The sequence below is a fragment of the Odocoileus virginianus genome, chromosome 5, assembly GCF_023699985.2.
Source record: "Odocoileus virginianus isolate 20LAN1187 ecotype Illinois chromosome 5, Ovbor_1.2, whole genome shotgun sequence".
NCBI classification, from domain to species: Eukaryota; Metazoa; Chordata; class Mammalia; order Artiodactyla; family Cervidae; genus Odocoileus; species Odocoileus virginianus.
The window spans coordinates 79,485,344-79,512,944 of NC_069678.1; the positions used below are offsets into that span (position 1 = coordinate 79,485,344).

At 52.7% G+C, this 27,601-nt stretch overlaps 2 protein-coding genes and 1 long non-coding RNA gene across 6 annotated transcripts; 1 reads left to right on the forward strand and 2 right to left on the reverse strand.

Moving 5' to 3' along the window:
• Positions 1 to 1,416: 1,416 nt before the first annotated feature.
• On the reverse strand, positions 1,417 to 3,788 carry FOXD2 (forkhead box D2). Its single transcript, XM_020868919.2, has one exon. The coding sequence runs from the start codon at positions 3,729 to 3,731 to the stop codon at positions 2,271 to 2,273; it is 1,461 nt and encodes a 486-aa protein (XP_020724578.2). The 5' UTR covers positions 3,732 to 3,788; the 3' UTR covers positions 1,417 to 2,270.
• Positions 3,789 to 4,203: 415 nt separating this feature from the next.
• Positions 4,204 to 27,246, forward strand: LOC139035242 (uncharacterized). Of its 4 annotated transcripts, none has more exons than XR_011487888.1 (6): positions 4,204 to 4,582; positions 16,064 to 16,173; positions 18,046 to 18,441; positions 19,860 to 20,021; positions 22,022 to 22,134; positions 26,241 to 27,246. It is a non-coding gene; the product is annotated as an uncharacterized lncRNA (long non-coding RNA). The 4 variants fall into 4 exon arrangements; XR_011487887.1 differs by having other exon boundaries at positions 18,046 to 18,264; positions 18,402 to 20,021; XR_011487885.1 differs by having other exon boundaries at positions 18,046 to 20,021.
• On the reverse strand, positions 20,574 to 21,521 carry FOXE3 (forkhead box E3). The gene has a single exon (XM_070467163.1). It carries the CDS (start codon positions 21,519 to 21,521, stop codon positions 20,574 to 20,576), a length of 948 nt encoding a protein of 315 aa, XP_070323264.1.
• Positions 27,247 to 27,601: the final 355 nt, after the last annotated feature.

Genomic DNA, 27,601 nt, shown 5'->3' on the forward strand with positions numbered 1-27,601 from the left:
TCCTAACGCCTGAGATTTGCCTAAAGCAGCCTGTAAGGCTTTTCCTTGTCTGCCCCTGTCAAGCTCACTCCATCTGATTCTCTGACCTTTCCTTCTTCCTTCTCTGTCACTTGTCTCCCAACAGACTTGTCGCCCCCAGCATGTGTCTATTTTCTCTGAAGGCTGAACTGCCTCTCACTGCACCTCCATGTTTCTCTTTTTCTCCTATGACCTTAGTTGAATGTTCAGAGAAAAGAGCTAAGTAACCATCTTTGTTTCACCCCAAGCATCACCTCTCACCCAACACACTTGCAAGTCTGGCCTCTGGGAGCTCCAGACTCAGGGCTTATGGAAGACTCCAGCCAGCCGAGTGGCCTTGCACTCAGGCAATAGGTTCTGAGCAAGGCTCAAGGATTGGGGAAGTTTACCTTCATAGAAGAAGGCCTCACCAATCCTCTCCTTTAGTTCATACTGCCCTCCCCCCCAAGTTTCTCTGGCTGGAGGAGAGAGGGGTTTCAGAGTTTCCAGTTCAGGCCTTTCACTCTGATTATTCCATGTGTGTTGGGGGGGTCGGGGGGGTGCAAAGAATGCCCTACAATGGTCAGAGAGAGACCTCTCTCAGGGACACAAAAAGAAATGGTGACAGAGAATCGAAAACAGACACATGGTCACAGATACACACAGAAATAAAAACACAGATATCCTGAAATACAACTGACACCCCCCCCAAAAAAAGGACAAAAAGCGAGGCTACATGACAACCCAGACAAACATGAACGCAAGCTCCATAAAAGCCCCCATGTCCAGAAGCACAGAAAGGCTTACAGAATATGCATCAGTAAACACTTTCACTCACATTGTACTTAATGGGTAGAGTGTCCATGAGCCTGAGGCACCCAAATCTGTCCAGGCCATGCTAAGTCTGAACTAGAAAGAGATGAGAATCCCCCAGGTACATTTGAAATAAAACCTCTCTGCAGACACCCCAGGCAGAAACCTTCGAGGACCAGAGCGAAAATGAAAGTGCTAGAGGGGTCACAGGCATCCCAGAATCCTGGCCTTATTAACAGCCGAATGCCAAGACCACAGTGTCCCCTGTATCTGACAAACTCAAGCCCTCCTCTGCCTGCCTGGCCTGCTCAGGGCCCTTCCTCACTTCTCTCTGCCTAGGAGTCTGTGAGACTCCGGACTGGGAAAGGGGAGTGCAGGCAAGTAGACAGAGTTGGTGACTTCTGGAGTTCACGTACATTTATTCAATTGACACTGATGGGGGGTGGGGGGAGACAGGTTTTCTTTTCTTCCACACAAACCATCAGGCGATTTCACAGAGTCTCCCCAATTGGAGAAGCCTAAATCAATGCACACCCAGTGGACCGAGAACGCAGATAGCAGCCTGCGATACAGATATTTACACATGGTTACAGGACCCCTGCCACAGGATGTGCCCTGGCCCACCCCACCCCCACCTCTCCGGTCCCTGACCCAGACCCTCCTCTCCCACCCCAACCTCATTGCCTTTAGCTACAATAAATATCCCAGGGCCTGGGACAGAGCAGACCGAGGAGAGGGCTGCTGGCCCTGGATGGCTGGACCCAGCCGGCCACCGGAAAGGGGTAAAGTTCCTTCCAAAGCGCCCCCGACGCAAAAGAGGGAGGATTTTCCTCAATGGAGTGGGATCTCGGGATTGCCCAGGCATTGTGGAGACCCTCGCTTCACCTCTCCGTTCACCTTCGCCTGTGTAGACACTGCAGTAGGTTTCCGAGAGAAAACGAACTGCTTTGGAGAAGAGCAAGGGGGGGAAAAAAAGTTGCATTTTCCTTTTAAGCACAAAGTAGATAATAGGTGTCTTTAAATTATAATATTGAACAATCAGGGCCTCAAAGCTGGGGAAGGAGTGAGGGAGAAGCAGAAGGGGAGACCTCTCTGCGCAGTCGGTGTTTCTGGCGGGATCTGCCCCGGCCTGGGCAGGCACCTCTCCGGGAAAACATTCTTCTGGGGCTGCCGAGAGGCGCAGAGACTGGCAAAGAGCGAAGACATCCCCTCCCCCTTTTACTGCTCAAACTGAAATGGGATCACGGCTAGCGACCTCGTCGCGTAGACCCGGGCCTCTTCCTGAGCGATGAAGCCCGCTTCGTCCCAACTGTCGGAGAGATTCCGAGCGTGGAACCACGGGCGCCGGCCCAAGGTCTGGAGACTCTTCATAAATAGACTCCCTGAGTTCCGCTGGGACCGCAGGAGCTCCAGGAGAGACTGAGGAGTGCGGGCTCAAAGTGGCCCGGATCCCGACACGGTCAGAAGTGGCAGCCACTGAGGCCTGCGACTTTGCCGGCAAACGGGGGTCCTGAGGACAGGAGAGCGTCCCCGTGGTGCGAGAGGCGAACGTGGCCGGCCACTGGAGCCAGGGCCGGGGCAGTCAGCATGGCCAAGACCTGGGCCTGACCCCCAGGACCCGCCGCCGCTGAGAACGGCGACCCCGGGGAGCCCTCGCCGGCGCCCGGGGGTGCTGCCCCGCCACCACCGTGGCCCATGATGTGGTCTATAGAGAAGGAAGGCCTCTGCCCGGCGCCGGCGCCCCCTCCGCTCGCGTCCGTCTTGAGGCCGGGGCGCAAGAGTGCGGTGCCTGCTGCGGGAGGGCTCAGGGATGCGGGGTAGAAGGCTTTGGCGCAGCCAAGCTCCGCGCCCAGGAAGGCTGGCAGGCCCGAGGGGCCCGGGCCCGACCCTGCACTCGGAGCAGGCGCAGGGGCCGGAGCTGAGGCTGCGCTCGCGAACACCGAGGCCGTCGGAGGTCCGGGTGGAGGCGCCGCGGCACGGCCCGGGGGTACCGACAACTGGCAAGGGGCGGCGGCGGCGGCGAAAGCAAAGGCGTGCGGGTGTGGATGCGGGTGTGGGGCCGGGCCCGGCGGGGGTGCGCCGTAGGCCGGGAGCGCCAGCCCGTAGCCGTAGCCATAGGCGCCGTAAGCCGCGAAGCCCGGCAGGAACGCGCCGGGGTCCCCCGCCGCTGCAGCCCCGCCGCGCAACAGCAGGTCCGGGTGCGGGTGCGTGTGTGGATGCGGCGGCGGCAGCGGCTGCCGCTTGAAACGCTTGCGGCGCCGCAGGAAGCTGCCGTTGTCGAACATGTCGGCCGACTCCGGGTCGAGCGTCCAGTAGTTGCCTTTGCCCGGGTTGCCCGGCTCGCGGGGGATTTTGACGAAGCAGTCGTTGAGCGAGAGGTTGTGGCGGATGCTGTTCTGCCAGGCGGGGAACTTCTCCCGGTAGTAGGGGAAGCGGCCGCTGATGAACTCGCAGATCTCGCTCAGCGTCAGGCGCTTCTTGGGGCTCTGCAGGATGGCCATGGTGATGAGCGCGATGTACGAGTAGGGCGGCTTCACCAGGGGGCTCCGAGTTGCCGCGCCCCCCGACGGCGGTCCTGGCCCGGGCCCCGCCGCGCCCCGGGCCGCCGCCGAAACTGGCCCGGGGCTTCCCGCTGCGGCCGCCGCCCCTCGGGGCGCTAGAGCGCGGGGCTCGCCGTCCGAGCAGCCGCCGGACTCCTCTTCGTCTTCCACGGCTTCCCCCGCGGCTTCCTCCGGGGGAAGCTCGGGGCCGTGGGGGAGCACATCCCGGGGGGCGCGGGGCCCGGAGCGGGCAGGGAGCTCCCCCGCACCGCTGCTGCCGCCGCCGCCGCCCACCACGTCTATATCTGCGTCGGCCTCGGACAGCGCGGCCGGGGAGCTCTCGGAGGACATGATCTCGCAGCAGCAGCTGCCCAGGGTCATGGTGCCGCCGCCGCCACCGCCGCTCTCCGGCTCCGCTCCGGCCGCGGCTCGGGCTCCGCCGCGCTGCCTCTGGGGCGAGTGTGTTTTGCGCGCGGGCGGGGAGGGGGCGGGGGACTGAGGACTGGCGGGGAGGGGTGTCCCCCGGCTCCGCAGCGCCCCCTCGTGGTTCACTCGGCCGCTCTCATCTCTCGGTGAGTACCCTACTGGCGACGGCTCTCTCCGCTGCCCCGGGAGCCCGAGCCGGGGGCAGCTCCTAGGGCGCGGGCGGAAGGAGCTGAGGAGCCCCCCCTTACTCTGCCGGTCTTGGCCCCAGCCCCCCCTCCCCCGCCCCGGGCTGGAGAGGTCGGGGGATTAGTCCCTCCCGCTTGGCGGCAGCCTAAGGCGGAAGAGCGCGAGTCCGGGGCGGAGCTCCCTGAGCGGGGTGGGGCTGGCGGGGGCGGGCAGAGTGCCTTGGCGGAGGGGCCCGGCGGGAACAAACAGCCGCCTCGGCGGGAGCGCTGCTCGGGTGGCCGGAGGCAGATTCTCCTCTAGCCCGCAGATCCCGCAAACCCTCGCTGCCTGGAGCCGCTGCCTTCACTGCGTTCAGCCCTGGATGGTCAGGGTTCACGCGGGTGCCAGTTGGAGCTGGGAGTAGCAGCGACAAGTCCCCCACCCGTCATCTCCCCAAGGCAGCGCCCGGGCCACCGAGGCCGAAGCGCAATTGGAGCCGCACCAGCGGAGCCTGAGATGCCGGGACCAACGCTGCCAGAGCGGGGCCCGAAGGAACCCGAGCGGCTTCCGGCCCAAGGCGAGACGCACTTGAGTGATCGCAAGGAGCAAAGTTGGCGTTCTCAGCTTCGGAGCTTGGAGAGGTGAGCGATTCTGGCTGCGCCCCTGTCTTCCCCTCCAAGGCCTGGACCCCGCCACAAGGGGACCCCATCCCCTTGCGACACCGCGGGACTCCAGACGGGGGACTGTGTGTGGTCAGACCCAGGGAGCTTGTCGCGTGCCCGTTGCCCGCTTTCCTAAAGCTTTTCTGGGGAGCTTTGGTCGTCTTTCGAGAGCGCGGACCGGCCCATCGCTGAGTTTGCCTGTATCCGATCTTCTTGGTTCTTGGTACCCGTTTGTCTCTCAGGCTCTGTGACTGTGTTTCTCTAGCCCTCGGTGAATCTCTGCCTGTTTTCTGTGGAAACCCTGCATTTTCTGGATTTCTGTTCGTCGGTCTGAGAATCTCTTTCTCAATCTCCCCGTTTCTCCCACCCCCGTCGCACTGCAGAGCCACCTGCGTTCCTTCTCCCTTCCCCCTTCTCTGGCCGGACTTGCAGGCTCTACCGACAGGCAGCATCGAGACCTCCGTCAATGAACCCTGACCTCAACCACAAGCCAGTGTTGCCTTCAGCTTTCACAATCTTGTGCACGCGGTGTTGGTTCCGTGCTCTTTTTCCTATCAGCTGGGTTCCTGGCCATACCTTTAGGACTCCTCCTCTCCTGGCCTCCCTCCAGCAACCAGTAACCCCCAATTCAGACTGGGGCCGTCGCAACCTCTGGGGGTGACAGGGGGAAATGGGCACTGGACGTGATCAAGTTCAGAGCCGATGGACCGGCTGCTGCCCCGACAGCGCCCCACAGTGGTCAAAGCTCAGGCATGCAGGCCGCGAGCCCCAGCTGCGCTCAGCTGTCGCAGACTGTAGGACAGTCAGCTAGTGATTCTCCACCCCTACCCGCCGCCTCAGTTTCCTGCTCTAAACAGTAGTTAAGAGCAAAGACCCTGGAGCTAGCCTGCTGGGATTCCAGTGCTGGCTTCACTCCTTACCCGCTCTTTGTATTTTTGTGTTTCTTTCTCTGTAAAAATGAGGTTAAAAACATCCACCCCCTGACTAATATGTAAAAGTAGCCCCATCACTGTAGGCTAGATACAAAGGAGGATATTGAAAGCACTTTGCAGACTCCTGGGGAGAAAAGGGTTCTGGGCAGTGTAGTCTCCCATCTGGATCTCAAACCCCCTTCTAGCCCTGGGCTGGGTTACACCCTTGCTATCTATTAATAGTCCTCTCCAGTTAGCCTACTGAACTAGGTTTTCTGTAGATAGTACTGGGGGCAGAGTAGAAGGGATTTTTTCCGCCCTGCAGGGTCATGTGAGAGTGGATGAAATCTTTTACCCAACAGCAGTCTCCATTCTAGTATATTCCACAGGTGGGACAACAGAGGCCTCGGGGGCAGGGGGACTCAGTCTCCTCTCCTACAACATGGAAAAGCATAGCTGGGTGCAACCCTTTTCGTGGAATCCTCAGAATTCTCCATCCTCCCCAGCGATTTGGCTAAGGGCAGAAGAGAGTGGAAGGCATATCCTGTGAGAGCAAGTCTGCTGGGCACCCCCATCTGGGACTTAAGACCAACGGGATGCACCTAGTGTGCTAGGTCCGCAAAAAAGACTGTCCTTGGGAAAAGAGAAGTGCTCCAGTCCTCAAACCATAATCAAGAAATTGGACAGACTAGTGGCCCTGAAATAATAATTTCATAGGTGTTGGGACCCTCCAGGAAGCAAATAAAAGCATTGGGGAGAAATATTTGCATGAGTGCAGATAAACTCACATACCCAGGGTTGCTAGATTTACCAGATTTATTTTATCTGGCAAACCTATATAATCCCCAAGCTTGCTCATTACTACAGAGGCCTCTCACTGACACTCACAGACACTCCATACCATCCACCGCATACACACAAGCTCCAACCAGCTGAGCTCTGGTACTGTCTAAGTAAATGGAGAGAAAAACAACACTGGCATCATCCTTCTCCATCTCACTTTCTAAATGTCTTTATTTCTAAAATGGCAAATGTGAACCAGTAGCTTCTTTCTTTGCCAGCACTCTCTCCTGGTTCCCCTTGCTCTAGCCCCCTGCCCAAGCTCAGGATAAAACTAACTGAGGCATTTGCTGCCCAAATATCCTGATTCTTGCTCCAGTCAAGACTACCTTTCTACAGAGCAGCTGCAGCCACCAACCCACACCTCTGTCTGGCCCTGCTTCACCCTCCATTCTGCTGATACTCAGGTCAAGGAAAGAAGACATTGGCCCCCGACCCTGTTCTGCAAGGTGATTCTTAAGAAATCCTCCAGATTCTTCAGAACACATAGTTATGAGTGGAAACAGGCCAAGGAGATCATGTGACTTGCTAGACTTTTTGAAGGGCCCCTTAGTGGGGTTGGGCCCAGGTGTCCAGGCTCCCAGACTAGAATTCCTTTATTTATTCAAATAACGCTGCTTAACACCTGACCCAAGCTCAATGCTTGCCTAGGGAGGGGTGTTTCTGGGAGCTTCTCACTCCGCCCAAAGCTCTGGCCAAATTTGTTTCGAACAATGCCAGGAGTAGGTGCCCTGGGGCTGGGAGAATGGCGACCCAATATTCGGGATTCGTTTAGTTTCCTACTCTTCCCTCGTGGCTCCAGCCTTTCCTGCCTGCAAACTGCCTCTTCGACTTCTCTGGATTGTGTGTGCTTCCTTGGGTGTGTCTGTCACTTCCCGCCGCGAAAACCTGGGTGCTGACAGAAGTCTAGGCTTTCAGCTCCCTTGCCTGCAGCCTCCAAGAAGCAGGAGGCGACAGATTGTGCGGGTCTTGCTTACAAGGTCACTGGTAGTTTTCAGCCTCTTCTTTCCTCCGTCTCACTATTTAGCCACCTTTCTCGAGCAGCCCAGAAAGGATTGGGAGAAAGCGTCGGGGGCGGGGATGGCGGGCGCAGATCCGGGCAATTTTCCACTCGGAAATGTTGGGAGCACCGACAAGAGGTTGTTGCTTGTTTGTTGCGCTGTGCAGCTATCAGTAGCGTCTCTCCCCTTATGGCTCCTCCCTGCTCTTCTTCTGGCCCCTGTAGACGTGCTCTTCTCCTCGACTGGAGGGAAAGGAGAGCTCTCGTTTGATTATGAGACTATAATTGTCATCACGAAACCGGCCACGAGCGGCGCAGAGCTAGCTAGAGGCGGGGGCGCGGCGCGGAGCTCTCCCGCGGCCTTCCCACGGTGCGTGCGGCGAGCGCGGAGGTCCGCCCCTCCATGCAGACCCGCTGCAAAGCGCCGCCTGAGCCAGGCAGGGGACCCCACGCCTGCACGCTTCTCTGATTTTACTCACAAACCTAGCCAAGGTACCGCGCAGCCACCCGCTCTTTTGGTCCCTCCCCGGGGCCGCAGCTATGGAGCAAGACGGCGGTTGGGCCGCAGCGGGTCCATCTTCCCTTTCTCCTCCAGATCTTCGCCTGCTCAAAGGCGGTCGGCTGTCTTGGCCCTGAGTGGGAGGCGGGAGACTCCAGATCGTGTGACCTAAAGGGGCGAGCTGCAGGCAGCGGGGCTCCACATACATAGGAGTTCAGCGAGAGACCGGCCTCTCCGCGAGCCCAGAAATGGCAGGGCCTCTGGCGGCGTGAGCTCTTTTCACTCCTAAGCTAGCTAGCTCTGCACCGGCTCAGGGGTCGGTGCCTCTGCGTTCCCCCATCCTCGGGAATCCTCAGCCTCTTGGAGGAAACGACTTGCGCTCCTTCCATTGTGCCCGGCCACCGTCCCTCGGCTGCGTGATGGGGGCTCGCGGGAGCACCCTCCGGCCCCAGCCCTGGGCGCCGCGGAGCTTGTGCACTTCGGTTAGTTCGCGGGAAGAGGGTTTCGGGCTCCGGAGAGGATGAAAAAACAGCGTGGGTCCCAGACCACCCTCCAGACCAGGAAAGCCGGCTTCGCCGCGACCGGGAAGGACCGGCCGTACACGCTTGGGACATATGCGGCAGGGCGTGCGGAGTTGGAGACGCTTGCAGGTGTGTGGAGGCCTGGGCATCAGATCAGAGTGCCTTGCGGAGTGTGTCCTGGGTCCGCGTGCGTGTGTCTGCCCCTCCGGGCGTAGGGCGACGGTGCCTTTGTGTGCTCAAGTACGTCTCTGAGAGGCCGGCGCCAGTGCCGAGTTCTCCCCTTCCCGACCGCACATCTGGGCCGGGGACAGCCCTGGAACGATCGCCAGCCAGGCCCACAGCTCCACCTCGGGACCCGAAGGGCTGCGAGCTGCAGACCCACTCTGGGCCACGGCGTGACCCTCCAAGGAAGGAGGATGTGAGGGTGCGAACCTGGGCAGGGGGCTTGCACCATGGCGAGGAGAGGAGGGGACAGGGGCCTCGCACGGAGAGCCAGGAGGACTGCAGCGGCCGCCTCCTTCCTGTGAATTCCTCGCCGCCGGCAAGGACCGCAGTGCCCCGGGAACCGGACGGCTTTCCGCAGCCGCGACCTGGGGCGGAGAGGGAGGGGCGGGTGCGGAGCGTCCCCTACCCTATACGCACGAACGCGCACACGCGTTTAGCCTTTCGGAGCCCTAGGCAGGGTCACTGATGATGCCGTAAGTCCTCGCGCGGGCGAGTAAATATTGCTGGGCCTGAGTCCTCTGGAGCTGCTGTGGAGCCGCGGAAGCCCTGCGGAAGCCGAGTTAGGGAACCAGAGTCCCCGCTCTGCAGCGCGGGAGCTGGGGACGGATTCCAGGGAAACAGCGACCTCTGGAGGAGCCGCGCAGACACGCAACGAGGCAGGGACTGGACGATCAGGTCTGGGATCAAAGCGCCCCTTCCCCACTCCACTCTGTTGGCAAAATCATTCAGAGACTTATAACCTCTGGACTCCCCTTTGCGCATGCTTGTTTCCTTTCCCAGCTTGTACCCAAGCTTCAAATCCTGGCTCAAATCCTGCCTTCTCCAGAAAGACGCCTTCTTGAGAGCCCAACTCGTCTTTCCCTCTTCCTGCTCTGAGCTCCTAAGAACCTAAAGCCTGAACCCTCGCCTCTAGCCCTCTACCGTACTAGCACCCTTTCCAAAGAAAGGGTCATTAGTCCATCCATTCCACCCACCCTTTGCATTCCGTGCTGGATGTGCTGTTTTCCTTCCTCCCCCCTTCACCACCAGTAAATAAAGAATGAAATCATTTATCCCCAAATTGGACTATTTTCAATGTTCGTTTCTTAGATGGGGAAATTTGAGATCCATTTCCAAGTCAGAGAGAGGGCTGACTTGCCCAAGGTCACACAGCAAAGGTGGAATTAGATCCCATGTCCCAGCCCAGAGCCCACTCCATTTCACTTGAATAGGAAGGGGAAATGCCAGAAGGAATTTGTTTGTACATGTGTGGAGGTGGGTGTTGGGGTTGGGGGTTCCTGCTCCAGGATGGGACAGTAAGGAGGGCAGAGAGGGCAAAGTTGCCCTGGAAGATCAAACTCTTCTTTCCCCTGACTCCAACCCAGATCAAGCTACTTTGAGGGACTCCAAATTTCAAGAGTTGGCCAAGTGTCCTTACATCAGCAGGCAAGTCTGATGGAAGCTGAAAACAACTTCAATTCAGGCAAATACCACCCTCTCCTCTAACCCAGAAAGGGAGAGGGGCCCATAATAAATAACCCAGAGGGTGCTGCTGAGATCTGAGGTCAGCCAGAGAAGGCCTTCTGGTGCTTGCAGTTAGAAGGTTAAGGGAGAAACTAGGAGGGTGATTGGCATGTAATTTGTAGGAGGCTCCTGTGATACCTGCCTGGAAGCCTCCTCAGGGATGCTCTCCTGGGCATCATGTGCTTCTCTGCAAAGACTACCAGGCAGCCTGGTCCCTGCCTGCTTGTCCAACCTCATCTCCAGCCTCGACCCTGATTTGCTGTTCCTCATGTCTTCACCTTGCACGCAGCTCACTCCTCCTAATCCATCCATTTCAAATGTCAAGATTTCTGAGTTGCTTCCCCCCACCCCATAATACCCCACGTTGGCCAGGCTGTGCAGAGCTCCTGCCTCTGTTTCCAAAACACTAAGTCCCTCTCTTATCACAATTTGTTTTCTAGTCTGTTACCCTCGCTAGACTGTGTGCTCCTTGAGAACAGAAATTACATTGTCTTCATCCTCATCTTTCCTCCTCTACAAAATGGGGGTAATAATTGAACCTACCAATTGAATAGTTGTGGGAATTAAATGAAATAAGGCACTTAGCCTAGTGCCTGAAACTTTCAGAGAAGCTCAATAACTGTTTCTTATCACCATAGTCATCATTATTAAACGCTACCTTCTGCCAGGCACAAAATCCAACACATAATAGACACTCAGATAATGTTTGATATGTGGATACATGAATGAATGAATGAGTAATCATATGACATACTTCTCACTCTGTCTGGGACTCTAGACAAGGTTGTATCTAGCTTACATCATCACTAGAGATATGTGTTCTCTAATGACATTTTTTTCTCCCCCATCAGTCCCCTTCTCTGAAGGAAGGAGAATGTGTGCCCCCATCAGGGAGAGTTTTTCCCTGGTCCCTGAACCCAGAAGTAAGTGGATTTCTCTCTCATGCTCTCTACCTCAGTTTCTTTCCTTTAAAATGGTTCTGATCAATCAAACCAGCCACACTTTGCCAGAATCTCCTGAGGACTCTCCATTGCCTATGAGACAAAACTCAATCTCCTTAGCATGGTGAGCTGAATATGTTCAGTTTTGAGATGTCCCACATCTCTGTTGGGTAAGATCTTCTGTATTCCATGTGGTCCTCCTGATAGGGCTGTTCAGTATCTGTCCTCCTCCTACTTGCCTCCAGGAGCAGACAGGCAACCTGGATGGATTAAACATAGCATTGCAAGCCCAAGGTGATAGGCCTAGGTGGGACCTAAGTCGAGCCAATCACTCCTTTTACAAGATTCAATATACGAACTCTGAGATGCCAGGCTATAAGGACTCTGGGGCTCTGGGATACATGGACGTGGGCCTCTGGGAAGTTCTCCTTTTGGATCAGAAGATGAGCACGCAGGCCTGGCTGCCAGCAGCCATCCTTCCTGTTATGTGGAGAGTGCCATTTGACATCAAAGTCCAATCACAGATGAAAACACCCTAAGGAGCTAGAGCTTAGTGACAATGTTGAGTCCTCTTTCTCTGCCTGAAACTAGAACTGTTAGACTTCTCAGGTATTCTAAAGATATTCCCCTTTCTGCTTAGTAGCTTGAGTCGAATATTTCACAAACAGCAGCACCACAGCAGAGAAGGATCCTGAGTTCCTGAGACCATTGAGGTGCCACGCCCTTCTGAACTGCTTGCACAGACTTTTATGTGAAAAAGAAATAAACTTCAATCTTGGTTAAGCCACTGTTGTGGAATTTTCTTTGGTATGTAAGGTTGGGGAGGAGTTGCTCAGTTGCTCACAGTTGAACTTAACTATAATTAATACAGGGAGGGATGGGGGAATGTCTCAAAGACATGAGGCCTGGTCTGGGAGGTGTTAGCCTGGAGAATAAAGGACTCAGTGTTGACATAGCCGCCATCTCCAGATCTCTGCAGGGCTGTCCTGGAGTACAAAGACCAAGGCAAAGGGAATCTGAAGATTATAAGGGGACTCAATTTCTGTGACTCCATGGAAGGGAGAAATTCCATCATGGCTGTCCTTCAGAGATTCGATCTGCTACTTTGATGGTAGTGAGCTCCCCATCACTGGAAATGCATGAGTAGAGGCTGGACAATCACTGGGCCGGAATCTTAAGGCATCCAGGTAGAGCAGAAGGAGTACTGTCACCACTTACTGGGCTCAGACAAATAATCTTTCTAAGCCTCAGTTTTCTCACTTGTAAAGTATCCAGGTAGCTAGGTTGGAGACAGAGACCAAGGAAATTTCCTGGCACTGCCTCTCAGGGATTTATGAAACCTAGTACTCCACTTGGAGCCAACTAGGAGTCAGGAGGCTTTGGTGAGGCTCCTCTCTCTTCTCTTCAACCTTGACATTTTTTAGCATGCCTGCTCCAACCTGCCAAGAGAATGTACCTCCCCTGGTTTGTTCATGAGACTGGAGAGGAGCAGTTGCACCTGAGGCCTGGGATCTACTCCCAGACCTTCCCCTCCCTTCCTGTGTCACCTCAGATACACCTCTCTACTTCTCCCATCCTCAGTTTCCTTATCTGACATGTGAGAAGCGCATCTTCTCTTCTGGGCAGTCTGGATCCAGAATCAGGGCTCTTAACTACAGTACTGTGCCCTATCTATAACTCCAAATGTGAGCAATTGACATTCACAGCAATAATAATTATCATGTTTCTGTAGAGCCTGACCTTGCCCAGGTTCTTGCTCTTCCCAGCCCAGGTCAGCCTGGAATGGTACCATCTGCTGCATGAGCTGATGTCATGAGTCAGGGATGACCCAAGTTTCCCCAGCTATGGAGGGATTTGCTTTCAGCCAGGAGTTTGGCTCTCATCATCACATGCTTGCCTCTCACAAAGGACTCTGCTTGATATTCACTTGTCCACCTCCTCCCACAAGACTGGGGCTACTCAGATTTGGATGATTAGAGGCAAGGAGATAGGAAATCAAAGGCCAGAGAGGAACAGATCTTAGAACATGATTCTGTGATCAGAAGAAGGGAGTCATGATTGGGGCCTGAACGGGGAGGGCCAGAAGGGCAGATGGCAGTGTCTGGCAGGAGGCCTGGAGGTCCCTACACTTGCCAGTGATGCCCAGGGTTTGGGGGCTGGAAGGGAGACATAGCGATCACCCTGCACAGATTGATACCCAGGACATAGACCCACCCAGGGTGGAGGTGGCAAGTGCCCAGCCTTCCCAAATCTGGAGACCAGAACATCTCTGGGAATGCCACCGGGGAGGAGGGCAGTGAGGTTTGAGTAGGTGCAATTCTGACCACAGTCACTAAGAGCCCTTTTGTTTAATAAAAGAGGGCAGCTGCCAAGAATAGGGGAGAATGGAAGATCTGGGAGGGCTCCCTGGGGGAGGTGGAAACTGCAGCCCGTTTTCTCTTGCAGAACAAATCACTGGGCTCCTCGTGAGCAAGTGCCTTTCAGAGATCAGAAGCCACTCTCAGCCCCAATTGGCATCCAAATGGATCCTAGCTTTCTTCTATAGATTTGCTGCTCAAATCAGGTGCATACAAGGTGGCCAATAGGTGGCGCTTTTGCCTCCACAAAATTAATGAGGGGAGAACAGGGGAGAGACACCAGATTCAAGGAGAGTGGAGAGAGAAGGGGGGTGTTCAAGAGGGAGGAAGGGGAAAACTGAAAGAAAAAGGAAACCAGAACCTGTCACTTGGCTTGGGAAAGTAGCTTTCAATATCAGGACTGTGGGTGTGAGTTGGGGGGACACAGATATTGGGATGAGGAATTTTCCTGGTGTCTGGGGCTTTCCACCCAAGTTTCCATCTCCACTGGCCTCTCTCAGACAAAGAGAATGACTTGGGAGTCAGGAGGACCTGGAGTCCAGTTCTGAGTCAGTCACTTTGCAGCTTGACCTGGGTAAGTCACTTAACCTTTTATGATACTCGATTTCATCATCTAATTAAGTGAAGCTAAGAATTGTAACAGGCTTCCCTGGTGGCTCAGATGGTAAAGAATTCTAATAATGCCATGCCACATTCCCGGAATAAACTGTATTTGGTTGATCGTGCATTTTTATAATATACTACTGGCTTCAATTTGGTGATATTTCATTAAGGAACTCTGCTGCTGCTTTCATATGTGAGAATAGCTATCGTTTGCATGTTCACTGCTTATCAGTTTTTGATAACATCATTAAGTAGATAGAATTGGGATGACTTCCATTCTTCCTGTGTTCTGGAACAATTTATATAACTAGAAAAATAGGTTCCTTAATGATTGAAAGAATCACTGGTAATATTGGCTAGCCTAAGTGCTTTCTGGTGGGAGCAGTGGGGGAATGGTCTCTGGCAATGTTTTCTGTTTTCTACTGTACTCACACGTCTGTTTGTTTTAGTCACTAAGTTGTGCCCAACTTTTTCCGAGACCCCCATGGACTGGCTCCCTTGTCCATAGGATTTCCAAGGCAAGAATACTGGAGTAGGTTGCTATTTCCTTCTTCAGGAGATCATCCCAACCCACAGGTCAAACCCACATCTCCCGCTAGGCAGGTGGATTTTTTTTAAACCACAGAACCACCAGGGAAGCTCCTATTAAGATTAGTTACTCTTTAAATTAGTCAAATGAAACCAGATTGTCTACTAGGCAATGCCTATGCCCCTCAAAGTTTCAGAGTGAGCGTGTGAAGTGAAAGTTACTCAGTCATGTCCGACTCTTTGCGACCCCATGATACAGTTCATGGAATTCTCCAGGCCAGAAGACTGGAGTGGGTAGCCTTTCCCCTCTCCAGGGAATCTTCCCAACCCAGGAATCTAACGGGGGTCCCCTACGGGGGCAGGCGGAGTCTTTACCAACTGAGCTATCAGGGAGTGGGCATGAGGCTGCGATTAAATGGAAAAGTATGTAACCTCCATGGAATAGGATGGTTTTAGACAATGGCTGCTTGTTTCTATACCTTTGTACTAGTTTCCTCTACCACCACCATTACTGCTACCAAGCCACCATCCTTTCCTGCCTGGGTACTGCAGTAGCCTTTTAATTGGTCTCCCCACCCCACCCCAGTTCCCCTCTAACAGCATATGTGGGGCTATGAAATTTCCTTTCAGACTTTTCCTATGACTGCATTGTATGGATTTTAATATGTGCTATTCTCACCTTTATGATTTTATAGTCTGAAACTATAATTATCCTCTAATTTTAGTTACTTAGATAAACGACTTAAATCTTCAAGTGCTTGTTTCAAAATCTGGTCCAAGAATGTATTCTTATACAACCACAAATTTATGAACATTTTTTAATGTTATGTTTTTGTTTCAATAGTAATCTTAAACATATTCATTTAAGCATATTGTGGATCACTTAAATGACCTCCTGATATCATAGGTATCAGAAACTTGGTATTTAGAGTCTTCATTTGCATTTATTATCAAGGAGTTCTTTAATCTTGAGATAAGGTAAAAAAATGATGTAGCCTTGATAAATAAGTACAGTGTTTGGGCCTGTTGGTGACATGGACTGCTACATGAAGGAATGCTTGCACTTCATTCAGAAGAAAAAAAATAGTGGATGGATTTAGCCATCACTGCTCAGGCACACCAAACCCAAAGACCTACAGTCTTTAGTCACATTCATGGTACAAGTGTTTCATTTCAGCAAAACAATGTCTTTTTTTACATTTGATTAATGTAATGAATTTGAATTTTTATTTTGTAGCTCTGTTTGAATTTTTATTAAAATACTTTGTTTTACAGTTATATGAGAGATACAAGTCTAAGGAATTTACACCTGCTTGTACTAAATGACATTATAATAAAAAATTAAAATCAATTCTGGGGGCCCACAGAGCTTTATTCCTTTAGGAGGAGACCACTTTAGCCTCCTGTATCCTGCAAAATCCTCCCCCTACCTCATAAGTCTAGGTATTTCCCATGGGCTTAAAACCAGCCAAGCCAGTCCCTAGCAGTAGAGGGTTCTCCATTGTGGTCCATTTTTTCTTCTGCCTTCCCAGGTGAAGCACAACCCTGAAGATTACCTGAAGGAGCTTCTCTACTGACATGCTGGCCTGTGTCCTTGCCAAGAACGTCACTTTCCTAGGTACTCAATTTTCTACCTGCTAAGGTAACAGTGGCCACTTTCTTGAGCTGAATCGCACAGGCCCTCTAAACACTCTAAGCAGCTCAGCACCATTGTGGGCCCAAAGTCATTCTTTCCGGGGGTTCCAAATCACCCTAAGTCAGGAAGCAGCCCCTCTCAGCTCACCTATGAGTAACTCCTTATTCTTATAAGGAACTCAGGACCGTTCCCCTAGCTTAACTCTCCTACCCAAACAAGCATCCCTCATTTCTATAACACTGAGCCTCCTTCCAAGTTTCCCAGTAGGTAGGTAGGGTAGGCGGGAAGTGTGTACTGAACCCAGGAAACAGTCTCCCATTCCCCTCGTTCTCAACCACCCCTAAACAAGGTCTACAGAACACAGCTTTGACACAATCATTTAATTGTCAAAATGCACACTTAGCTTCTCATGATAAAATAATCATCTTGGTTTCAGATAATGCAAAATTTTCCCCCAAATTGACCTCAACTGAAACAAAGAAATAAACCAAAAGGGACGTTTGGAATCCCAGGAGCACAGGATCCAACACAGGATAGAGATGGAGGGAATTCCAAGGAAAACAGTAAAGGGAAATCTCAGGGCCACATCTGGGCAGCAGACATGGAGCACAATCAGCCCAGTCTGAAGCTGAAGGACAGAAGGCTCTGGGAGAGATGCCCCCAGGAAAGGAAAAACATGACCAAAAGCGATGACAGATTTCCTGATAGGTTTGACTTCATGAAAAACTGTGCTATTGGAAGATATGGGAAGAAGCTTTAGCCACAGGTATAAAGCTAAGCAAATGAAAAAAAAAAAATAGGCAATAACTCCAGGAAAATTCAAAGTTGCACCAAAAGGAAAAAAAAAAAGGAAGCCTAGTCATGGTACACTAGCAACTTATTGAAGAACAAAATTTATGTGGCATTAGTCATGTAAAAGGGCTTCCTTGTTGACTCAGTGGTAAAGAATTTGCCTGCTAACTTGTAGGAAATGCAGGTTCAGTCCCTGGATTGGGAAGATACCCTGGAGAAGGAAATGGCAACCCACTCCAGTATTCTTGCCTGGAGAATCCCATGGACAGTGGAACCTGATGGGCTATATAGTCCATGGGGTCACAAAAAGTCAGACACAACTTAGTAATTAAACAACAAGAAGAAGTAATGTAAATCCTAGAAACTAATTTAACCAAACGTTGGTAATTTCAGGTGGAGTGGGGAAGCGATAGAGATTTAGAGGTAAATGATCATCTATCATAATAGGAAGTTAATCATTCTGTTCTAAGAGAGAATAGTATAAGCATGGAAATAGGAAAGTAGATCCAAAAGAGACCAATATGAACTGAAAATAGATATTCTAAGAAACAAAGCACATGTCCTAAGGTCTTTGATTGCTATTTGACTTGTTAGGTTATGTGACTGTTTCAATTTAATAAAAACAAAACTTAAGTGTTAAAAAATGTATCTTCAGAGTAAAGATGATATCAAGCTTTCTATTAAAATGAAGGGGTAAGTATTTGCTTAACATTCTGAAGACTATTGAAATTATTTCCTCTAAAAAGAGGGCAGAGGAAATTATATTGAAATCTCACTTCTAGAAAAAAAAGTATTTGGTGCTTTAAAGACAGAATTGAATTAAGACTTTTGCTTTGTGTTTTCAACACCTCCCAAAGTGTCAAAATTCTTAGGATGCTCTATGACATGTAGCTTTCCAGACAATGAACTCTGTAAGGGCATAAACACTCTCATTTGTATCCCTATTGGTCTCAGAGCCCAGCACAAGGTCTGGCACACAGTCAGCCCTCCATGATGTTGAATACAGGAAAATTAAAGAAGCATTTTTAAAATAAAATCTTTCTGACTTTCTAGGTCAGTATTTACCTTTCTGGTATTTCCATGCAGACATTTCTCATCTCCTCCCCACTATTTCAAGATCCCAGGGACAGAGACTTGTATGGCAAACGAGATTTGAATTCAGAATTCAAGAAGCACTTCCCGACTTCAGCCAAGTAAGAAGGAACTTCTTCCTGTCTGTGGAAATTTCTTGAATTTGGAAGGAATTTATCATGAAGTTCTGTGAGGCAGAAGGAGGGACTGTAACACCATTTGAAGCAGAAGCAAGTATGCATTTTGATCTCCACGGGGCTCTATTCCTTAGAGAACTGAGAGCGGGATCTTCCCTACCTGCTTGGCTGCAGGGAGGGGTGATTTTCTCATTGGACCAATGGGGACTTAGTCTCCACCTCCCTGTCTTTCAGCTCTACTGCAGATCAGTGGGAGAACTGCAAGTGAGAATGGGTAAGAAGGTGCCAAAGTACTGTCAGCCCAATCATTATTCAGTAAGTCAGGCACAATATTAGACACTAGGGATTCATTCATTCAGTCAGTCATCAAATATTAAGTGAAGGGCTGTTATGCATCAGGCAAATTAGATCTGACTTGCCCAAAGGGGTTAATAGCTGAGGGAACGGGGTCTATCCAGAGCATTTCATACCAGCCTGTGCATACCTACTGCCCTACCTCCAAAGAGGGCCTTCCCTGCCTTCTCAGATTTCCTGAACCTTTCTCCTCTATGAGCTGCTTACTCCCTGTGCTCACCCCCTATCGCTGCCCCCAGAGCTTTAAACACTTGTATCAGGCACGTCCAACATGCAAATCACGTTCACCCTGGGCTCAGAGACACTGATCCCCTCCCCCGCCCTTCCCCACACCTAATTCAGGCCCTAGTTGACTGAGAGCCCTGGGGCAAAGGAGCTGGGAAAAGCCTGATGCTTAGCTTTGGATCAGCACCAGAAAGCAAGATAGGGTCAAAGGCCAACTCCCTCCCTCTCCTGCAACTTCTGAGTGCTCAGTGCTGCCCTGTCCTTGGTGCTGGGGACAGTCATGAATCAGCTCAAGTCCCTGCTGCTCCAGCTCCCATTTCAGCAAGGGAGTTAAGATGGGGTGCAGAATCCAGCTCCAGACGTTCCGCAGGGCATGTATAGTTCTCCAGCCTGGTCCCACTCCTTAAAGTAGGGAATAGCTTTTTAAACTGAGTCCCAGCCTTGGCACAGTGCCTTTACTCCAGAATACAGTGCATGCTAATCACCCTGGAATTTTGTTAAATTGTGGAAACCGATGATTCAGTGGGTCTGAGTTAAGATTCTGCATTTCTACCAAGCTCCCAGGTACCTGGACCACAGTTTGAGTGGAAGGCTCTAGGGCACTTGTCTCATTTCTCTGAGAACTGATTGATAATGTCTCTTCGCCACTGATCCATAAGCTCAAAGCATGGATCTTGCCCATTTGTTTAGTGATACATTCCCTGTGCTTGGCACATTCAGTGAGTGCTTTCTGGAGGAGTAGGCATTGCTCCCTTATCCATGGGAGCTGGGAATAATCCCACACAGCAGACAAACGCACTGGCCAAATACACTCACCTGCATGCCCCATCTTTACCAGCTTCTGCAGCAGGTGATGGATGGCATTTCACCAGGCCTATTATGTGCACAGCTATGGCTGAATCACATCCTAATCCTACTTCATGAATCTTTGCCCGGTAACTCACAAGGGGCTCACCCCATGTGGCAACCCAAGACCCTGAACAAAACTTCCCTACTGCCTCCCCAGACCACTCCCCCAAGTCAACAGCCAGCACACCAAGCCCAGAGGAAAGTTTCTTCTTTTTAATTAAACTAGTTTTAATTAAAAATAATAATAATCTAGTAAGTCTCAAGTTTTTCAGATGATGGGGCAGCCCACTAACTTCCTGAAGTCAAGGAGCCCCTGGTGTTGCTTGTCTCAGAAATGACGAGCTGTCCTGGAGTCTGGAGGAGCTCAGCCAGGTTCCAGTCTGTGTCAAAGGGGAGTGCTCTCTCAGTAGGAAACGGAACCGACAGGTAAGTGGGAGTGGGGGACAAGCTTGTGGGGGGAATGAAAGGATAACAGCTAGGGAGTCACAGACCCAGGAGTCTGGCCTCTAATGTGTTATTAAAAAAAAAAAAAAAAAAAAAAAAAAAAACACCCAGGGGAGGTTAAAGACCAGTTGGGAGGCAGTTTGAGATCGAAGGTCTGACTTCCAAAGGCTTGAAATTCACCGAAATTCGAGGTGGGGGCTCACAGGTGGTGCTCCAGGGTCCCCAGACATGGGACCCAAAATAGTGCAGGGGTCGGGGGCATGCACAGATGAGGGCTCACAGTGGAGGGAGAAGAAAAGCGGGCCTTACAATTCGGGATGGGGGATGGGGGGTTAAGTCCAGTGGAGAGATGCTGGGAGGTTCCCCAGGGATGAGGGACAGCGGCGGGTGAAACAGGTGTGCTCAGTCCACGAGGCAGGGCTGGGGAGCTCCGAGGTGCGCTCTAAGGCACGGGGACAGAGATTGGGGCTCCCAGGCAGCGCCCCTTCCTGGGGAAGAGGGGCCCGGGCCGCCCCCCGCCGATGGGATGGGGGCTCACAGGTAGCGCTCCAGCCCAGGCGCGTAGCCCGGCGGCCGCAGGTAGGCCTCCCCCGGGCCGAGGGAGCCGAGCGCGGTTCCCGGCCCTGCCAAGGCCAGCAGCGGCTCGGCGGGCAGCGGGCCGGGGCCGGGGCGCGTTGCGGGCAGCCCCAGGCGGTCGGGCGGCGGTGAGTAGAGCGGCGGGGAGGCGGTGCAGGGCGAGAAGGCGGCGTCGGGGGCCGCGCAGCAAGGCGGCTCGGGGGCGCCCAGCCCCGCCAGCTCGGGCGGCAGGCTCACCAGGCTGTCGACGCTGAAGAGGCGCGCGGGCGGCGCGGAGCCAGGGGCAGCGGGGGGCGGCGGCGCGAGCAGCGCGGGCCCGGGGCCGGGGGCGTAGGGCCCGTAGGGGAAGGGCGGCGGGCCGGCGGCCGGCGGCGGGGCCGGGAGCACGGGCAGCTCGGCGCGCTTGAAGCGCTTGCGGCGCCGCAGGAAGCTGCCGTTGTCGAACATGTCGGCGGCCGCCGGGTCGAGCGTCCAGTAGTTGCCCTTGCCCGGGTTGCCCGGCTCGCGGGGCACCTTGACGAAGCAGTCGTTGAGCGTGAGGTTGTGGCGGATGCTGTTCTGCCACTTGCGCGGGCTGTCGCGGTAGAAGGCGAAGCGCTCGGTGATGAAGCGGTAGATGGCGGCCAGCGTGAGGCGGCGGCCCGGGGCGTGCGCCAGCGCCATGGCGATGAGCGCGATGTATGAGTAGGGCGGCTTCCCGCGCTGCAGGGGCCGCCGCCGCCGGCGGCCCGGGCCGGGTGCCGGCGCGGGCTCCGGCTCCCCGCGGCCCGCCGCCGCCTCCTCGGGCTCCGGCCCGGGCTCGGCTCCGGCGAGCGGCGACGGCGGCGGCCCCGACGGCGCGACCGAGGGCGGGGCGGGAAAGCCAGAGAAAGCTGCGGGCGGCTCCATATCGCTGCGCCCAGTCATGGGAATGCGGCGGGCTGCCCGCGCTTTCGCAGAGAGCCGGGCCAATGACCTGCCTTATATGGACACGGCCCCCTCCCTCTGTGCCCCCAGCCAGGGGCGAGGGCTCGGACCTTCGCTGGCCAGCGCCTCCCCCTCTAATTTGCCTTCCCAATCTTCTTTCAAGGCTGACAGTTCTCCCCCCGCCCCCCGCGCCCCCCATCCGCAGCCTTTCACCCCTCCCTTGGCTTCATCCCTTTGGGTCAGTCTTTCCCAGACCCAGCCTCATCCCTTCTCTATCTCCATTGGGTCAGCCCCTGGCCCAAGCCCCATCACACCAGACTCAGTCAGCCCACTTCCCTTTCCACTCTTCCCTCAACCTCCACCCCTTTGGGTCCGTGCCAATCACAAATCCATCCATTCACAGCACTCTCTGGGCCCCCTCCCCATCCAACTTCTCTCAGCTAAGTCCTGTCTCTTCCATCTTTCTCTCCTGGTACCCCTCCGCGTCCTTCCAATCCCAGCTGGGGCAGAGATGAGAGCCTCCCAGAGCCAACTTGCCAACCCTCAGCATCCTGATGCTGTGCTGGTCAAAGAGGTGTCAAACCCACCCCAGGACGTTAGACAATGTTGAAAGGTAGGTGGGGGGGGGGGGGGGTGGGTGGGGAAGGGAAGAGCAGGAGGCAGGCTTTGTTAGGGGAGGATATTTCCTGGCTCCAGGGTTAGCATCTCCTCTCCCTGCTATCTCCCCCACAACCTTGTCCCATCCAGGCCTGCATCTTTTGAAAAAACAAAATCGTGAAAAGCGATCAGCCAGCAGATTTGGGAACCGGAGAACTGATTACTTTAAATCAAGAGCCCGCTAGAAAATCTGTAATTTGGAATTACCTTCTGGATGCCTCTTCTCCATGCATCTTCTGTTCTAGAAAAAAAGGCTCCCTTTTTCACACCCTCATGTCATGCACCCTGGGAAGATGCGCAAAACACAGCCGCACAGCCCAAAGTTCCAAGAAGCAGTTACTGGCTCAGAGAGAGACCCCCCCAAGTGCTTCCACAGACTGGAAATCTAAGCGAGCTGCTTATGGCCCAGAAATGCCAGGCTCACATCTCACTGGGGAATGTTTTGCGGGGTGCATGCATGCTAAGTCTCCTCAGTTGTGTCTGACTCTTTGGGACCCTTTGGACTGTAGCCCACCAGGCTCTTCTGTCCGTAGGATTCTCCAGGCAAGAATTCTGTAGTGGGTTGCCCTGCCCTCCTCCAGGGGATCTTCTGGACCCAAGGATTGAACCCAGGTCTCTTGTGCCTCCTGCTTTGGCAGAAGGGTTCTTTACCACTAGTGCCATCTGGGAAGCTCCAGAAAAGCCAGACTCACAGCTCATTGGGGAAGGTAGTGATGAGGAGGTCCCTTATTCTTTATTAAAATCTATCTCTAGGAAATACCACCACCCACCTCACTGTTCAAAAGAGATGCACCCCTGAGCCTGTTTTAGGAAACTTTTCCAAAGTGAGAGGAAAGCCAGACCTGGCTTGGAGGGAACTAAGGGATGAAAAAGCCTTGTCTTAAAGAGGCTTGTCTCTCCTGGAGATAGGCAAGTTCAAGGGAGCAGGGCTGAGAGTAGGTAAGACTACCGAAGTGGCCCAGATTTAAGGGAGTGCTCACTCTCAGGGTGATACAAGTGCAAGGTCAGCATTTGAGAGCCAGTGCCTTCTTAAATTTGGAGCCCTAGGTGTCTCACCCCAGCTCTGGCTGAAGTGGAGTGCCTGTGGGTACAGATGATCAAAGCTAGCTACAGCAGCCAGAGGGCCTAGGGCTTCAAATTCCAAACTCAAAGCTCAACAGCCCACTCTCGAAGCTCCGATCTCAGCAGATAATATAACAGCCACCATTACTGAGCATTGTGTATGTGGTAAACACACATTAGCTCACTTAAATGTGAATACCTTGTGAGGTTCTACTATTAGTATCCCTGTTTTGCAGATAAGGAAACTAAGGCTTTGAGAGGTTAAAAGACTTGCCTGACTTCACATAGCTAGTTAGTGGCAGGTGGGATTAAGCCCAGAGTTCAGTGCACCAGCACACCATCACACCATGATATTTTAAAGCTGAGACTATTGAAATAGTTTACTCTAGAGTCTTTCCAGCTCTCACAACTTCATCTGCAAAATTGGTGTCTAGCCTCTCTCTGCTGACTTCCAAGTCAGCATTATTTCCAAGTGTTCATTTGACATGACCCTCAACCCAGTGCACCCCCAACTGCATCTTCCTCCCCATCCTGCAGTTCAAATCTCAGCCAGTGGACCCCTTGCCCCTTACCACCCAGATCAGAAATATTGGGCATCATCTCAGGCTCCTCCCTCCCCCATCACTCCCCACGTCTCAGCAATCCGCAAGTCCTATCAATACCATGTGGATCCAAATCCGTTCTTCCTTCAGTTCTCCTGGCCTCAGTTTCACCCACATCATTGATCGAGCACTTCTGTGCCAGGTCCTTTGCCAGTGCTCAGGGGAGACAAAGTGAAGAGATGGACACCCAGACAACTACCACCCATTCTGAGAGACAGGCAGAGAGGACTGAGAAGCAGAGAGGAAGGAGAAGATGACACTCTAGAGAGATCTCAAGATAACCACCCTCCCACCACAAGTGAAGGGTCAGCTGGTTTATACATGAAGAGACCCCACCTCAGTCCCCTCTCCACCTTGCATCCTACTGCCTGGCACAGGCCTTAGGAGCATAAGATGGTGCAGTCACAGTGAACAGCTCACCAAAGAGGAAGGCAAGACAAGCAGCTGCAGCAGCACGGAGCCTGGCTCCAAGAGCCTAATGTCCAGGGCCGATTGCTCATTTGAGCCTCAGTTTCCTCACTTGCTGAAGAGGGACGATAATGGACCCTCTCAGTGTTGTTATGACATTCAAATGCGATCGTGTATGAAAGTGCCTGGCCCACACTGGCACCTGGTAATAGACTTTAAATAAGAGATTTCTTTTCCACTACACACCTGGCACTTTTGGTATTAAACCAGGAAGGGAAGGAGAGAGGCAGAGCCAGAGAAATGATTTCAGCACCTGCATGTATTCAGCCAGGTGCAGCAGAATGCTGCCACTATTATCACGCAGGAACCGGAGCCACTATCTTTCTCCTCTTCCCTTAAGGCTGAAGCCCCTCTCCAAAGACCCCTTCCACAGCCTCCTGGGGTCGGGAGTGGGTTGTAAGAGAATGACTTACTACCTCCCTTGGCAGACTGAAATTTTCTTGTGCTATCAATTTTCCAGTCCATGTGTAGAGTCTGAGACATATAGTATATGTTCAGTAAGTGGTACTGAATGTGTGGTTGGCTGTGCTACTCTTGGGGAGAGTGGGGGCAGGGAGCTGGGCCAAAGGGGTGAGAACCCAGACTTTTCCAGTTCTCTGTGTCTGCCTCGCCCCCTCCTTTGGGCCTGCTTCCCGGAGCCAAGCAGGCCGGTGTCAGGGGGTGGCCCAAGGGCTAATCCTTGTTTTCAGCGTGGCTGGGCCCTCTTTTCACAGGCCCTGGGCCGGACGGGATGCGGCTGAGCATCCGGGCATAAGATGGCCAGTGAAGGCGGCCCCTTTCTCATGGGCCTGGATTCCAGGCGGCCCAGCGTCTGAGTGGAGCCCCTGGGGCGGGAGGAACACAGTGGCTGGGCTGGGCAGGCCTTTGTCTGACCATGCTGGGTGGATATTCAGGCTGGCAGGAGGGATTAATGGCCAGGGATTGGCCCTGGGGCCGGCCTTCCCACTGCCCTTTAGAGGCCAAAGGCCCAGGTCAGGGCACACAGTGTTGATGGCTCCCTAGATAGGAGTGGAAATTCCCACCCTGTCCAAAGCTGTTAGCATCAGTCCCCAAGGCTCCCTGCCCCCAGCCCCACCTCTGCAGAGGCACCATGAGCCAAGAGGGGCTTCGAAGCAAGGATCAGAGGGTGGGGGCCAGAGCTTCCCAGCCACTCTGCCTGGGAGAGAGGACTGAGGCTGAAAGTTATCTTGGGTCCTTGCCCCAAGATTCACAGCCACCCTAGGAGGGCCCCCAATTGCCCTTCCAGAACTCTGGAGAGAAAGAGCTATGTTAACCCAGTGAGGGTCCAAAGGACCAGCCTGAGCTGTCACTAGACCCAGAAAGGCTTCCTAGAATATTCTTCAAATACCCTAGTTTGACGGAGAAGACAATGGCACCCCAGTCCAGTACCCTTGCCTGGAAAATTCCATGGACCGAGAAGCCTGGCAGGCTGTGGTCCATGGGGTCGCTAAGAGTCGGACACGACTGAGCGACTTCACTTTCACTTTTCACTTTCATGCACTGGAGAAGGAAATGGCAACCCACTCCAGTGTTCTTGCCTAGAGAATCCCAGGGACGGGGGAGCCTGGTGGGCTGCCATCTATGGGGTCGCACAGAGTCAGACACGACTGAAGCAACTTAGCCGCAACAGCAGCACCCTAGTTTGAGACCACTCTAGAGTCATTTATTCCTAAAGCCCTCCATCACAGCTGCCACAGAACCCATAGCCCAGAGGCTGAGAAGGGGCTTAGGAACTCATGGAATTCTTGGAGACACCCCCACCCCAGCCCTGACACCTCAGGGCCTCCTCCCTCTGACCTCTAAGACCAGAGCTGCCCAAGATACTGGTCCTTCCTCAGAAGTCAGGGGCAGAGAGTTGCTGCCTGGCAAGGGGGCATACTGGGTGCCCAGTCTGGGATGGCTTTTTCTAACCAGACTGCTCCTGAACCAGGGATGAAAGAAGCAGCCCCAGCCTTACCCACAGAGCCTGAACTCTGCAACACCCTCTGGGCTGAGTGGCCTGCACCAGCCTCGGGAAATGGAACAGGGGCAGCAGGCCTGACTCTGCAGAGAGAGCATCAGAGAAGAACCCAGGAGGAGGCTGCCCCACGTCGTGTGTCTTCATTCCTCAAGCGCTCTCATTCAGCAAATCCCAAGGACCTATGTCTAGACTGTCCTAGGTGCTGGGTCAGTGAAGAGTCAGACTGTCCTCTGCCTTCGCTATGCCCAGGAGAGGGCAGCCATGCAGCCACTGCCCATACAGGGTGGTCAGTGTGTGATGCGGGCAGAGAAGGGATGGTAGGGGCACAGAACAGGGAGCCCACCTAGCCTGGCAAAGCCAGAAGGCTTCCTGGAGAGGGTAGAAGTCCAGCTGCAGGGGGGCAGGCCCAGGCTGGATGAGGGCTCATTCTCTGTGCCCCCACCTCATCTCATCACTGCACTTACTGAATTTCCATGTGTCTGTCTCCCACATTATGGGTACTGTGTCTCACTCATATTTGAATCCCTGGCACTTAGTATAGTGCCTGGTACAAGTTGATAGTGGTTAAATGTGAATCAGATGGTCGGAAAGATGGCTAAGTAATGGGACAAGAAAATCGCGGGTGCAAAGACAAGAGAATATAGTCTGTTCTGGGAAGTGCAAGACTTTCAGTATTTTTCTACTAAAAATGAGATGAACTCAATATCCGTGACAACCTAATTGGGCAAAGAATTTTCAAAAGAATAGATGCATGTATATGTATAACTGAATCATTTTTTTGTATACCTGAAACTAACACAATGTTGTTAATCAACTGTGTGCTCCAATATAAAATAAAAAGTTAAAAAAGTTAGATGAGCTAAATACCTAAATACCTAAAATTCTTAGGACACTGCCTGATGCATCAATATTGCTTGTTAACTATTTTAACTTTTTAAGATTATTATTTTTCAATAAAGCTTTAATTATTTGCTTATTTTAGTGAAAACATTGAACTTTTGTTGTTTTGAATACATTTATCAATAGAACATAGGTCTTGGTAAGTGGTGCCTATGACTATAACAGTTTTTCTAAGATGAAGAATATATATTTTTTCTGACAAAATTTTGTGAAAAAGACAAAAGTTATGAACCAAATAATAATAAATATTGTAAATCATGTCAAAATAAGCAGATCAACAATGTGATGAAAAAATCACTTGGTCTTTCAGTAGAAGTTTGTTATCTAAAAACATTATGAAAAAAAAACATTATGAGCTGTTTTTTGTTGTTACTATTATTGTTTACTGTGGCTAGTGTAGAGCATCGGGGTACTGAGACAGAGAAGGTAGG

Coding starts and splice junctions, on each gene's coding strand:
- FOXD2 (XM_020868919.2), bottom strand. CDS start 3,731: ATGACCCTGGGCAGCTGCTGCTGCGAGATCATGTCCTCCGAGAGCTCC.
- FOXE3 (XM_070467163.1), bottom strand. CDS start 21,521: ATGACTGGGCGCAGCGATATGGAGCCGCCCGCAGCTTTCTCTGGCTTT.